This window comes from Dipodomys merriami, unplaced genomic scaffold, assembly GCF_024711535.1.
Source record: "Dipodomys merriami isolate MVZ:Mamm:240054 unplaced genomic scaffold, mDipMer1.0.p SCAF_7, whole genome shotgun sequence".
NCBI lineage: Eukaryota > Metazoa > Chordata > Mammalia > Rodentia > Heteromyidae > Dipodomys > Dipodomys merriami.
Genome location: NW_027206290.1, coordinates 37,714,255 through 37,729,487, shown reverse-complemented (window position 1 = coordinate 37,729,487; position 15,233 = coordinate 37,714,255). Strand labels below are relative to the sequence as shown.

Sequence of the window (15,233 nt, the reverse complement as noted above, 5' to 3'; positions counted from 1 at the left end):
CATGATTTAAGTATCCTCAGTAGTGAATTTAATTAACATGAGAAAATACCAAGTTTGAGAACCTAAGTATGTAGCCTAAAAGTTAAATAAATTTAATTCCTATATCTGACTCAGATTGTTAAGGGGTTATCACCAAGAATAGTTTTAAAAGGATTCAAAAAGTGGCAGCCTAGACTCCCAAGTAGCTATTTTGAAGGGAGAGAAACCCATTTGGATAAATTAAGTTCCAGTATAGTTTTCAAAAACTCAACTTCACATTTTTTTTCAAATTACATTAAATTTGAAAATGATTCAATTATATATATATATTATGTATATATATATATATATATATATATTAATGTATAACTATATTTTATCCAGTCTTGACACTTGAACTCTGGGCCTGGGAACTATCTCTGAGCTTCTTTTGCTCAAGGCTTGAGCCATATCTCTGCTTCCTTTTTGGGTAATTTATTGGAGATAGACTCTCAGACTTTCCTGCCTGAGCTTGCTTGCTTCAAAACCATGCTCCTCAGACCTTAGCCTCCTGAAGTAGCTAGGATTACAGGCATAAGCTACTAGCACCCGGTTATATATAACTTTTTAAGGTCTTACAAGCTTTTTAGCTAATCTAACTACTATTTATATTTTCAGTCCAAAGTTAAAAAAGGTTATTCAGAGTTAAACTAGAATACTTTTACTGTTGTACAGTATAAACAGTTACAGTTTTGTTAGAGAAAGCTAACAAATTCTTAATTCGAAAAGGAATATGTTTTTGTTGAGAAGCAGAATTCTAGCCTCTATTTCTAACTCTGTACTGCTGTCAGAAATCATTTCCTTAGTTGAATATATTAATACAGTGCTGGTAAAAGTCAGTTTTCTTAATTAGGTTGAGATAGTATAGAGTGAAATTTAAAGCTTGGTGTTACTCAGTGATAACATGATACTACCCCAATACCTTTTATAAGCAATATGTACTTTTTCTTTTTGACAGTCCTGGGGCTTGAACTCAGGGCCTGGGACTTTTTGTGCTCAAAGCTAGCAATCTACCACTTGAGCCACAGCATCATTTCTGGCTTTTTCTGAGTAGTTTATTGGAGATAAGTATCTTAAGGTCTTTTCTGCCCAGGTTAGCTTCAAACTGTGATCCTTAGATTTCAGCCTCCTGAATAGGTAGGATTATACGTGTGAACAATTAAAACCCAGCTAAAATATGCTTTTTCTATTGGATTTCCTTTTTGGAGATTTTTGTACTAGTAACTGCTGGAGAAGAGCTATCTCTGATAAGATATTAATTTCAAATTCAATTTTTTTCACTTCAAAATTTACCGTGACATCATAACCACAGTGTTAATTCCTTAAACAGATGAATTTAACTTTAATTCACTAAACAGATGAATTAAACTTTAATATAGTAGGGCTGGTCAGGTGGCCCAGGTAATAAACTGCTTACTTAGCTTGGTCTATGCCCTGGGTTCTGTTTAAAAAAAAAAAAAACAAAACTTGTAAACAGCAAAAGACCTTGCAATTTATAAACACAAATTGGTTTTTAAGACACTAATTTTATAACCAGGAAAAAGTTAAATATTATTTAGAAATAAACATTGGAACTAGAACAAAAACTTTAAAAAAAATACCTGAATAATAAGCTAGGCATCAGTGGTGCATGACTAGAATCCTAGCTACTCAGAAGTATGAGATCTGGAAGATCTTGGTTCTAAGTAGTTGAAGCAAGAAAGTCCACTAGATTCTGTTTCCAAAAGTAACCAGCAAAAAGCTAGGCTAGAGATGTGGCTCAAGTGGTAGAATGCCAGCCCATAAAGCAAGCCAAGCAAGTTCAGGCCCTAAATTCAAACCCCGTTGCCATAAGAAATAAATATAAAAGTAGACAAGTTTTGAGAGCTTTGTTTTTAAAACATGTAGGGGAAATATTGGCAATTTTTCGGTGCTGTGTATTTTGGAGGACAAATTTTTTTTCTGTGGAAATTTTTGTTTAAAATTAAGCTTTAAAGATATACAAGTGACATAATCCAACAATTTCATTTATACACAATTTTCTAGAATTTCAGTTATGTAAAACTCTTTATAGCCAAATAGTAAAGATACTAGTTTAGACAAAAGCTCATTTTTTCTGGTTTTAGTCTTATTCCTTCCTCTAGATAATCAACTTACTTCCTCTAGGTAATCAACTTATTTGAAACATTATATCAATTAAGTATGAATTGCTTTGGGTAGGAAAAGTTGTCTTTGTTTTCTACAAAAAACATTAAAGAATGTTGTATTTGGTGATTTTTTTTGTTTCTTTGGGTTTTTTTTGTTTCTGTTTGTTTCTTTCTCTATATAAATAATACAAAATAATAGAAATCATTTAGAGTTTTGCTCTTTTCCTTTTTGACACCTTTCTTAGTTCCTACTTGGCAACTGAAAAGGTTAATCTAACTCCAGACTTTATTTAATTTCTGATTTACCAGTAAGGTTTGAAACTTACACGTGGCACTACTTTTTGTAGAAGCTTTCATTTTAATAGTTTTCTGTGACCTCATGGTTACATTCTTTATTTTTGAGTGTGAATTTTGTGAAATGTACTGTAATGGGAAGGATTCAGAGGTAAATAATGCAACATACTCAGTCCTCAGTTTATTGAATTAGAATAGACATTTTTTCTTTTTTGATAGTAGTGGAGTTTGAATTCAGGGTCTCATAGTAGGCAGGCACTCAGCCCCTTGAGCTATGCTCCCTACCCTTTCTACTTATTTTTCTATAACGTTTTAACTGTACTCTTTATCTAAGGCCTCCTGCAAAGCTTTACTTACAAGAAGGCAGTACCAAGCTTGGCTGATTTGTTGTGTACTCCAACACACCTGACCTGTTTGTTGTTGGGAGGTCTCAATTTTTTCTCCTCAAGACTAGCTGCCTAATCTCTGCCCCCTGAGTACCTGGGATCACAGGTGTGAGCCACGTTGCCTAACCCTAGATTAAATTTTTTGGTGACAGACCTATCAGTAAAAAAAAAATTTTTTTTTGCTTATATCCAATCTTGCTGTTTTAATACATTATTTTACTTATTAGTATATCAAGAATGGTAATATCAAACACATTTCTCAAAATAGTCTAGTTTAACATAAAAGTCAGTTGTTTCACAGTGAATAAATAAAAGTATAGTTTTACAAATAGTTGTAGGTACAGTAAAACTTGGGCTGGGAAGGGGGCTCAATAAACTCCTGAAGTCTTAGGTTCAGTCTCAAACCTAAAAAATAAAAAACTGCCATAGGCGAGAGGTACAATGATGAAGTATAATTAAACTACATTGTACTTACATCTGTCTTTTTCTTTTCTTATGCTGATCCTGGGGCTTGAATTCAGGGCCTGGGCCCTGTCCCTGAACTTTTGTACTCCAGGTTAACACTCTACCACTTGAGCCACAGCTTCACTTCTGGCTTATTTGGAGATTAGAGTCTCATGGACTTTCCTGCCCAGGCTGACTTTGAACCATGGTCTTCAGATCTCAGCCTCTTCCATAGCTAGGATTTTAGGTGTGGACCACCAGTGCCCTGCCATAACCTAATCTTAATCTAATATCATTAATGAGAAAACATACTAGCTGGCTTCAAAGTTCTGCAGTATTTAGAGATTTCGACCTGCTATTTGAGCATCCAAATTTGATGGAAAACATTTATTTAGATACCTCACACAACACATATTCCCTCTACACACTTAAATATTTCCACAGCAGTCTAAATCTTTAGCCTGCAATTTCAGTAACATTTATAGCATAGCACCATGCTATAACCCTAACTTGAGTCTATGTACATGTTTGAATTTAAAGTGTATGGCAAAACCTAGTTGAGGCTGATTCAAAAAGAACATGGTTGAAGCAATCATATATTTATAACACAGAAATGAGTTTGGAAGTAGGGTGTGGGTAGGCAGAAGTTTTCACTTAGGTGAAAACAATAACTTCAGCTAATTAGCAATTTATAAGTAATATGCCTTCCCAAAATGAGACTAATTTAAAATTAAGTATTAAATCTGTTTTATTTGAAAATTTGACCTTTGAGAAAATTGAGTAAGCATCACCATATGAAATTTCATAGAATAATAAATACAGTTGTATTTTTTAAATAAAACATTTTATTTGCCTTTTTAATGCTTGTTTAGTGTTTGCTTTATTGTGCAGAAGTAATCTTGTTTCACTGTGTTCATTGGTATAATGTGTTCTTTGTCTCTTGCCTATGCACTTAAGCAACTAAACTCAGCTCGCCCTGAAGGAGATAACATGGTAAATTTCTTTTACATGCTCAACTTCCTGCATGTAAAATGGCTGAAGGTTTGTTGGCCTACTGTGTTTTCTACATCTTGAATAAAAGTGCCTTCTCTTGTTATTAGCTGCATATAAAACTAAAATAATAGTACAAGTCATGCATTCACTATATCTAGGAAAGCATATTGGTTAAAATGACCTTGAAATTTGGGAGAGGGGGTGGAAGGTGATGGTATATGTTCTAATTGCCCAATATATTGATGCCAGATACAAATGTTACAAGTATAGAGATAAAATGTTTTTATGTACCCAATAAAATATACTAATTTAAGCTAGCACCTTGTATTTTTACTTTGGGCACTGAAAATTAACAAGCTTTATCTTACTTGTAAAAAAGTAAAGGTATACAAATTGACTTTGATTCTTGGTAGCTTCAAAACTTACTATTTACAAACCCAAAGAAATTATTTTCTTCTGCTAATTTAGGCTAACACAAACTCCTGGAGGTTGATAATTCCTACAGTGGTCATGTCCATTCCACATCCTGTGCTAACTCACTTTCAGGATGGTGATGGCCTGGGGAAAAATTGAGAACGAGAATTGTTTGTATTATTGAATGTACATATTGAGCTCAGTTTGAGGAAACTTTTGATATTAGAACTTTTTAAATTTTATTACAATAGGAAATTGTAAAATGCAAGCATAGAAAATTCATTTATTAACCATATAAATTAGTAGTCTTAGTATTATACACTGATGCTCATTTAGAAGTGGCATGAAATCTGCATTACAGTTAAACTTGCAGTAAATTAACTTGTTTTATTCTATAGCATTGAACTAAAAGCAGAAAAAAATGTTTCTTGCATTCATATTTGATTTTTTTAACTTATAATTATTGAAGCCCTGTCTAAATTAGGGCTTTTCCTTAGATAGCAAGAGAATGCATTTCCATTGTCCTATCTAGGTAAATGAAAAGCATGAAAATATTTCAGTCATTGCTAATTGAGTATATAAATTGTAGGAATTTTTTATTTGAGGTAAAACTATCCTAACAATTAGCAATGCTTTGCTTATATAATGTGCTAAGTATTTATTTTATATGTTGTCTACTTATAGTCATATATAGTTAAATCTGGTGATTATAAATTCATTTTATTTTACATTAATTATCTCTAAAATGACTATATCAACAGTATCTAGTCTCCATATATCCTTGTTTTATTTTTCATTTCCTAAAATTTTATAATTTATGCCTGGAAGAAATTTAAAATTATCCCAAACATTTCATTTTATAGTTGAGAGAACTCATACTAATACAAGCTAGATATTTCCAAAATGGGAAAGCTGTAATTCAGTTAATACAGATTTTCACTTGATCATAATGATACATATAAAAGGCATACTCAAAATATTGTTTACTGATTTAGTTACTACTGTGTATAATTTATGATTCTGGAAAAAGTATGCCATTTAAATTGAAATGCATTTTTCTATAATTGTAGAAAATGTTAAATTCCAACTTTCTTTCATGCTCTATATCTTTCTCTGATTTTTAATGCTGGCTAGATTTGGGCAGAGGAAGTGACAAAAGTAAGTAAATCATTAAACTACAGAATTCTGAAACAAGAATTTAATTGCCATTCATTCACTAAGTATTTATTGAGCACCAGCTTGGAGCCAGTCACAATCAGTTTTTCTGTATCTTAAAAATTTGAAAGTTAAGGATTAATGTTCAAGTCTGTTTGGCTAATAGCAGTTCCATAGAGCAGTAGAAAAAGACTGCAGGGGTGTGGTTTACACACACCATGATGAATCCTAGAGAACAATTAAATTTGTAGATTTATAGTGCCTTGCTAAAAGACAATCAGTACCTGTTCATTGATAATTATTTTAAAACTGAAGTTTGTTGTCTCCAGTACCGAAGCTAATTTTTCACCTTAGTAGAAAATATCTCTAAAATGTGGACTTTACAGCCTTATTAAATACAGGATGACAAGTATTTCACTTTACTTACAGTTAAGATCATAATTACAAATATCCCTGATGTAACAATTGGAGCTATTGGTTTTTGTCCTTTCCCTCAATGTCAGACTGTTATTTCTAGAAGCTGTCTATATTACTTATGTTTGTAGTCCCTCTGCCTGTGTGTTACAACTTTAATATCTGAGCTGGGAAAGCAAATAACAAAGCAAGAATTTAAAGAATTAAATTATGACATTAGTGCATATTTGTTTCAAATAGTAGGTCTTGAGAAGGATTTTTCATTACTCTCCATGCTCAGCCCTACCAAAATCATCTTCTAGATGAATCTGATGCTAGGGACCAAGAACAGGTGACAGCAATGTCTCTAACTTTTAATAGCTTTACAAACTTTAACTTTGTAGTTTATACACCAGTAGTAGGATTGCTGGTTATAGTCTGTTTCTTGCATAGGTTATTGAGCTATTGTTTCCGTGGCTTGGAAATTCTTTGTGAAATTCTTAAGCTCTCATCACCATTTGTGAATATTTTGACCAATTTAGTTTGCTTCCATCCTGGCTTCTGATTTCCTCCTGAACTTCCCTCTTAGCATGAAGAGAACAGAGAAATAAGTTACAACAGGAAAACCTCTAGTGTCTTCCCTTTTGTGGATAGGCACGCCCTGACCCCAAAAATATGTATCTGACTTGATATTGCACCTTCTACAAGTTTTGGAAGTAGCTGTAAATAATCATGAAATGAATGTTTATATTATATAGTTACATAAGAAAATATGTCAAAATGGATTTGAAGAGTTTTTCTATGGTCTTCTAGCATTTTGTAGTTGGAATTTTTATAATTTGAAATTGTATAAATTAAAAAATTTCATCTTCCTGGAATATTTTAGACTTAGGCCCATAAAGATGTAGATGGCAATAACAAAAATTATTACAGCAAAAATTTATAGCTTATATATAATTCTGATGTCATAAACCAACAGATTCTTGTCCATTTTACAAGTCACATCTTAAGAGAAATCTTACTGTATGCTTAACTCGTGGTATACTGTCATACAGCCTGGATTAACTAGTTAAGTACCAGTTATCTTGACAGGTAGTATTTCTGCTGAATGCCTATTTGATGTAGTTTAGAAATTTTAAAATATAGGACAAAGAATTCTTTGGAGTAACCTAAGAACTATAACATTTAAGTGTTTGGTCACAAGAGGGTAGAAATCAAATTGAAGACTACTTTTGAAGTAAAAAAAAGTAGTAATTAAGGGGCTGGGAAGGTGGCTCAGTGGTAGAGTGCTTGCCTTGCATGCATGAGGCCCTGGGTTCGATTCCTCAGCACCACATAAGCAAAAAGAAAAAAGCTGGAAATGGTGCTGTGGCTCAAGTGGAAGATTGAGTGCTAGCTTTGAGCTGAAGAGCTGAGGGACAGCACCCAGGCCCAGAGTTCAGGCCCACAACCTACCCAAAAAAAAGTAGTAATTAAGAGGTATTTGACAATTATTTTATCTACAAAACAATGAGATTATATACAATCCTGAGATTTTGTATAAAAAAAAAATTAGCAAACTAGATACTTGAAAGTACATTGACAACTGTCTATCTAAAGTTTTCTAGGGTTTTATGAGAACAACATTAAACTTTGGCATTGATTCTTTTGAGTCAAATGCTGGTAAGGAATCACTGTATTGTGGCTGAGTGATTCAGAAAAGGTAAAGTCTAGAAATCATAGAGCAATTTAGAGCCTAAGCAGAATCTGAAATTACTAGATATAATTTGGGATTTGGTGAATTTTAACAATCTAAATGAGTGTAAATAAAATAGGTAAGTCTTCTAATGAGATTCTAAAACTGTTTCCTAATTTAAGTCTGAACAGGAAGTAAGAATAACTCAAAGTGAATTTGATCGTCAAGCAGAAATTACCAGACTTCTGCTAGAAGGAATCAGCAGTACACATGTGAGTATTTATTCACTAGAATTTATTTGGAGCAAAACACCTTCATTTTTATGTAGTACCTGGGAGGCCAGGGCAGGAGGGCTGTGAATTCACCGTCAGTCTGAACTACACAAGAGCCCATCTCATACAAACAAGCAAATAAAAAAAGGACTGATAATTCTAAAACTGTGTGGAGAGTAAAAAAACTGAACTTGCTTTTCAGTCACTTATCTAGGAAATTTAAACTGGCATTTTCTAAGATATATTTAAAGTTTTTTTGGTATATAACTCATCACTTCTCCAAACCTTACCAAATTGTCTTTTTGGCTTTTTATTGACTAAGCAAACTTGGTTACTGGAACTGTTCACCAGGGTCAATCCTAATAAGCCTTATAATAAGATGCTAGGTAAATGAGTCTCATTGCAGTGTTGTCTTCTGACCGTCCCTTGCCCCTTAAGAGCTGCTAAGAACTGACTGTAACTTTTCCTTTACAGGCCCATCATCTCCACTGTCTGAATGACTTTGTAGAAGCCCAGATGACTTACTATGTAACTTTTCCTTTACAGGCCCATCATCTCCGCTGTCTGAATGACTTTGTAGAAGCCCAGATGACTTACTATGCCCAGTGTTACCAGTACATGTTAGACCTCCAAAAACAACTGGGAAGGTGGACATTTCCTTTTCTCATATAAAAGTCCTGATAAGAAACTTATGTATATGAACTAATATAAAAAGATGAGGATTTGAAAAATTAAAGGTTTTTATTAGTGTATAAAGTATTGTATTTTTATAATAATTCTCAAGCTTCTTAGGTAATAAAACATTTTGAGATTTTCTGGCACATAAGGATTTAACAAGTGACAAGAAGATAATTTGAGTATCTGTTTAGTATTTAAAAATACTTGAAGCCAGGTGCCAGTGGCTCACACCTATAATCCTAGCTATTCAGGAGGCTGAGATCTGAGGATCGTAGTTCAAAGCCAGTACATCCAGGAAAGTGTTGAGACTCTTTATCTCCAATAAACCACCAGAAAATAAAGTGGTGCTGTGGCTTAAGTGGTAGAGCGCTCACCTTTAGCTGAAGAGCTGAGGAACAGTGCCCAGGCTGAAAGATGTTTGTTGTTTCTCTTTTCTCTTCCTGTTGGATATTTTCTGCTAAGGAAGAAATAGCTATATTGATGCTTAAAAGTAAACTAATTTGGAGCTGGGAAGATGGTTAGTGGTAGAGTGCTTGCCTTGCATGCATGAGGCCCTGGGTTTGATTCCTTAGCACCACATAAGCAGAAAAAGGAAAAAAAAAAAAAAAAAGCCGAAAGTGGCACTGTGGCTCAAATGGTAGGAGTACTAGCCTTGAGCTGAAGAGCTGAGGGACAGCACCCAGGCTCCACGACCTTCAAAAAAAAAAAAACTAATTTAAATTTGTTAATTACTTGCTTATTATAGAATATTCTATAAAACCTCTGACACACTGACGTACTTGTTTCAATATACTAATATATGTGTGTATCTTCAGGATTTGAACTCAGTGCCTCTTGATCTTTCTCACCTTGATTGCTCATGGTTAGCACTTATCCACTTGAAATATGCCTCTGGCCCAGCCTTTTTCTTTATTCTTGTTAAATGGAGATGGAGTCTTGAAAACTTCACGACCCAAGTTAGCTTCAAATATCAATCCTCTGATATCAGCCTCTTGAGAATCTAGGATTATAGGGATGAGCCACTGGTACCTAGCTGTTAATATATTTTAAAATAAAATGATAGTTTGTAAAGTATATAACTCAATCATTCATCAGATGTTTATGGAATACTTAACAATATGCCAAGCACTGTTTTATATTTTACAGTTAAATTAGCAAGCAAAGAATGCCAAAGTGCTTGCCTTTATGGCACTCATAAGGTGAAACTGAAATAATAAAAAGCAGATTGGTCTCCATTCTCAAAACACTCAAAAGTCTAGGTAGAAGCACAATAAGTGGAAAAGTATAAGAAGGGCAAAATGCTTAAGGACATCTGTGAGTCAGAAGTGTCTGGCAAAATTTTCTAGATGGAAGTTTTTTAGTAGTACTCTAGATTAAAAAAAGGGGGGGGCAGGAATATTCCATACAAACTAGGAACCTGTTTACAAAAAGGCTAGAGGAAAGAAAATGTAGTAGCTCATTATGACATATTATGAAGTTAAGGATTAGGGCAGTTGATGAGTCTAGAGTAGTTAAGAAAAGTCATACTATCCATGTATGCTATGGTCTTAAGTATGGCAAGCAGGTTTGGATTTATAGAACAATTAAAGCAGAAGAGCGATTCATGGTAATTGAGAGGAAATAATCAAGATGAATCGTTTCAAGGCAAGGAATCAGTAGTTCTTGCCTGTAATCCTACCTACACAAGAGGCTAAAATCTGAGGATCCCACTTTGAAACCAGGCAAGGCAAACAAATCCAAGAGAATCTTGTCTCCCACGAACCAGCAAAATGCTAGAAGTGGAACTGTGGCTTAAGTTGTAGAGAGTTGCCTTGAACAAAAAAAGCTAAGGGAGAGTACCAGGCCCTGAGTTCAAGCCCCAGTACTGGCACCAAAAAAAAATGTTTCAAAAGTCTTTTTCTTTTCAGTTAAAAATCATCAAACTCATCAACTGAACATAAGTTGGGAGAATTTCTGGGATTTAAGGGAGAACAGAAAGTGAATGGACTAGAGAATATAAATTGCCAAGTAGTATTATAGAGCCGTTTTGAGGCTCTACAATCACCTAATAACATGGGAGTTTGTTGTTATTTTTTTTGTATGTGGATTTTTGTGTCTGTCCTAGGATTTCAACTCAGGGCCTGAGTGCTGAGTGAGTCCTGAACTTTTGTGTTCAAGGATAGTTCTCTACCACTTGAACCACAGCTCACCTTCCAGCTTTTTGGTAATTAATTGGAGTTGAGAATCTCAGTGACTTCTCTACTGAGGCTGCCTTTGAAACATGATTCTTAGATCTCAGCCTCCTGACTACCTAGGATTAAAGGAATGATCCATTGGAACCTGGCTTTACAACATGGTTTTATTATTTTTTTTTGCTCTCACAATAGATGCATGCATACTGAGTACAGGTAAATTTGGAATTTTTATCAAGTAAATACAGTGTTGTAAATGGCATTAGAGAGAGGCATATGCCAAAATGAAATTATCATAAGTAATTACAGGTATGAATAAAATATTGGTAGGGTTGAGCTGGGAATGTGGCTTAGTGGTAGAGTGCTTGACTAGCATGCATGAAGCCCTGGGTTCAATTCCTCAGTACCACATAAACAGAAAAAGCCAGAAGTAGTGTTGTTGTAGATCAAGTGATAGAGTCCTAGCCTTGAGCCAAAGAATCTCAGGGACAGTGTCCAGGCCCTCTTGAGTTAAAGCCCCAGGACTGGCAAAAATAAAATAAAAGTAATGTTTCTGTATTTTCCTATTTACTCTTGTATTCATTTTAATTATAGTTACACCACTTGAATGTGAATTAGGAAAACTTGTAATATGTAGCTTTTCACTGATTTTTTTTAAACAGTTAATAAAGAGAGGAGACAGATAAAAATACATTCTAATAGGAGTTCTTAACAGTGTTTTAAGGATAAACCATCTTCGGGGGTGGAGGAAATAGCCACTTAAAAATCTAAAGTATTGGGGGCTGGGAAGGTGGCTCAATGGTAGAGCGCTTGCCTTGCCTGCTCTGGGTTCAGTTCCTCAGCACCACATAAGCAGACAAAAAAAGCCAGAAGTGGCGCTGTGGCTCAAGTGGTAGAGCCTTGAGCTGAAAGCTGAGGGACAGCACCCAGGCCCAGAGTTCAGGCCCCACGACCGGACCCCCCCCCCCAAAAAAAAAAATCTAAAGTATTAAAGACAATTTTGAAACAAACTTTTAAGGATTTATATTTAAATACAACTTAAATTGTCTCTAACTGGCCCAAGAAAGATGAGGAAGCCAGACAACACACTTTGTCATTACAGTATTAAATTAAAAGCATCTGTAAATTCTTTCAGTTGAGATTGGTGGTGAGCAGACAGTGCCACCCAGTGGTGATAGTGAGAAGCTTTAACCGCTTGGAAATTAGTAATGGCTGTTTTCTTTTCAGCAGTTTTCCTTCCAGTTATCTTTGTAACAACAATCACAATGCTGGGACACCTGTGCCATCTGCTTTACCAAATGTGATTGGTTCTTCTGCCATGGCTTCAACAAGTGGCCTAGTAATCTCCTCTCCTAACATCAGTGACCTTAAAGAGTCAAGTGGCAGCAGGAAGGCCAGGGTTCTCTACGATTATGATGCTGCAAACAGTACCGAACTATCACTTTTGGCTGATGAGGTGGGTAATGTGGGTGAAAGAAATATATGTAACAGATATTATAAAATGAAGGTTCAAGGGCTGGAGATAAGGCTCCAGTGCCTATATAAGTATCTGAGTTCAAACCCCAGTACCATAAGTAAAGAAAAAAAGACATTTCTTGTTGCTTATCTGGAATAGTTTATCACAAGTATTTCATAGATTTCAGATATTTATATAGACATAAGATACTGTTATTTCCCCAGTACCATAAGTAAAGAAAAAAAGACATTTCTTGTTGCTTATCTGGAAATAGTTTATCACAAGTATTTCATAGATTTCAGATATTTATATAGACATAAGATTTTGTTATTTGTCATAGAATGTCACAGATACTTTAAACTTTTAACTGCTGAGTAGTTGTATATAAATCTGCATCCAATAAAATTCTTTATCAGCACAATTGATAATGTTAAAGTTATTTAACAATAACAGTTTAGAGAAGTTAAATATGTCTTTTTTGGTATGTGTTTATTTTTTAGTATAGTTAATTACTTGAAATTTTTATTTTGTAGGTGATCACTGTGTTCAGTATCATTGGAATGGATTCAGACTGGCTAATGGGGGAAAGAGGAAATCAGAAGGGCAAGGTGCCAATTACCTACTTAGAACTGCTCAATTAAATAGGGAGACTAAGAAAGATTACCCATCATGACACCATATTTATATACAAGTAATTCTAAATAAAGCAGATTTAAGTATCGTCCATGTTAATGTCTTAAGAGATTGAAAAAAAACAGCCATTAGAAATTATTCGTTCTGCTAATAAAATTGCATGGTAAATATTTCATTACACAATTTACATTAGAATTTTCATGCCACAAATGTTTTCTTATAAAAGTCTCTTTCTACTGAAGTTTCATTAATATACAACTCTACTTTTGAGCTCCAACTTGAAGCAGAAGAATTGTTTTCTACTAAATTTTTCATTAACAGCAAGCTTTTCTTTTATGTAAAATAAATGTATTGTGAATTTGATATCATTGGCTCATTTACGAGGGATAATTAATAGCCAAAGAATACAGTTAAAATTTGTTTTCAACTTTTGGTTTTTAAAATGCTCTAAGATAGAAATCTTTTTTGTGAAAAATAATGTTTTTGAATACGTCCAAAAACAAATTCAGTTAAACCATTTTTACCTTGAGCCCAGCAGAAATAAATTATTTCAATATTGTGCTTTTAATAGGTTGAGCATACTGGGGAGATACCTTTCTTTCTTTCCCTTTTTCTTTCTTTCTTTCTTTCTTTCTTTCTTTCTTTCTTTCTTTCTTTCTTTCTTTCTTTCTTTCTTTCTTTTTCTCTTAGGTTTTTGATGCGTTTTTTGTTTTGAGCTTAGGGGTTTTTTTGAACACTTGTGAATAGGTTCTTTTAAATTAAATTAGTCTTGAAAAGTATTCCTTTAATTCTATAATACAGTTACCATTTTAGATTATTCAGTTGGCACAAAGCAATATTTAATGAGTAATCAGAATAAGATCCATTAATAATATGCTGTACTACTACAGAAAAGATTTATTGAACAAAATCTGTATAAAAATATTAATACAGCTATATTCACTATGGAATAATTTATACCTACATAAAATTTTTACTTGTTTCCTTCTAGCTCACTAATAAAACTTTGAAATTTTATTAGTGAATGTAAGTTTCCTTGGTTAGGATCTCTGGTTATGAAGAGCACACTATTGAAATTATTAGTGACAAATGTGGAGCCAGAGAATTGTCATTTGGGATATTGGTATGAATCAGTGGTTGCTATAAATTAGCCTTATGAACTTTTTTCTTTCTGTATTAGGACTTCTCATATTCACTCAAGAAACATTTGTTAAGAGTCAGGTACTTTGTTGTTCCACTATATTATAAACAAGATGCATATAGTTCTTGCCCCTGCAGAGTTTAAAGATTAGGAAAGCAATTATTCTGTATCAAGATTTGTTGTATTATGTTGAAGAAACAGAAGGTATTATCCTGTGTTAGGAATCCCTAACTCAGATCTGAGGACAGAAGACTGTTTAGATTTCAAAATGCTGAGTATTTATGCTGAGTTCTTTTGGCTTATACCTGTACTCTTACGTACTTAGGACGCTAAGATCCATGCTTGAAGCCAGCCTGGATAGAAACAGAAAAAAGCCAGGCTGGAGCTGTGGCTAAAGTGTTAGACTACCACCTGAGCAAGCAAGATTGAATAAGTGTGAGGGCCTAAGTTTAAACTCCAGTACCAGGAAAAATAAATAAATACTTAAAATATCTGAGTTTTTAAGAACTTGATAAGCATCTAAATAATTTAATTCACAGCCTAAAATTTATTTCTGTGCTATAGAAAACTTCTTGTATGATTTTTTTAAATTATACAAGAAGTTTTGATTCATACTGTGAATTATACTCAACCTCAAAAGCTCTTACTTTTCTGTAAAACCAAATGAATAGAGCTTCTCCCCATTTGGAAAGGAAATTTTAAACAACATAGATCTCCATTTATTATATAAGTTCATAAAAATTCATATCAAATAGCAACTTTAAATCAGGTTTATAGAAAGTGTAGTAACAAGGAGAAAATGCAGATAATGGAGTAAATGGTCTGAATTCATACCCAGCCTTCCTCATATACTGTGCTCTTTTGAGCTTCAATGCAGATATGTGAGTGCTACTTCTTTATAAGCAAACTTAGCTAATTATGCACCTTAAGGCTGCTAGAATATTATACAGCAAATGTTATTTTGTGCTAGTGTGCTTTTGGTAA

General features: G+C 33.8%; 1 protein-coding gene across 10 annotated transcripts in view; it reads left to right on the top strand.

Annotated features, from left to right (window-relative positions):
- Window positions 1-13,471, top strand: part of Sh3glb1 (SH3 domain containing GRB2 like, endophilin B1) — a 32,461-nt gene extending 18,990 nt beyond the window's left edge. The window contains exons 6-11 of one of the 10 annotated variants that reach the window (XM_070006357.1): window positions 4,226-4,309; window positions 5,810-5,833; window positions 8,081-8,170; window positions 8,717-8,817; window positions 12,247-12,475; window positions 13,009-13,471. In XM_070006357.1, coding sequence (XP_069862458.1) covers window positions 4,226-4,309; window positions 5,810-5,833; window positions 8,081-8,170; window positions 8,717-8,817; window positions 12,247-12,475; window positions 13,009-13,116 — 636 coding nt within the window. In that variant the 3' untranslated portion in view covers window positions 13,117-13,471. The remainder of the gene's footprint in view (window positions 1-4,225; window positions 4,310-5,809; window positions 5,834-8,080; window positions 8,171-8,716; window positions 8,818-12,246; window positions 12,476-13,008) is intronic. The other 9 variants (XM_070006361.1, XM_070006358.1, XM_070006362.1 and 6 more) reach the window with 9 other exon arrangements.
- The last annotated feature ends 1,762 nt before the right edge of the window (window positions 13,472-15,233 follow it).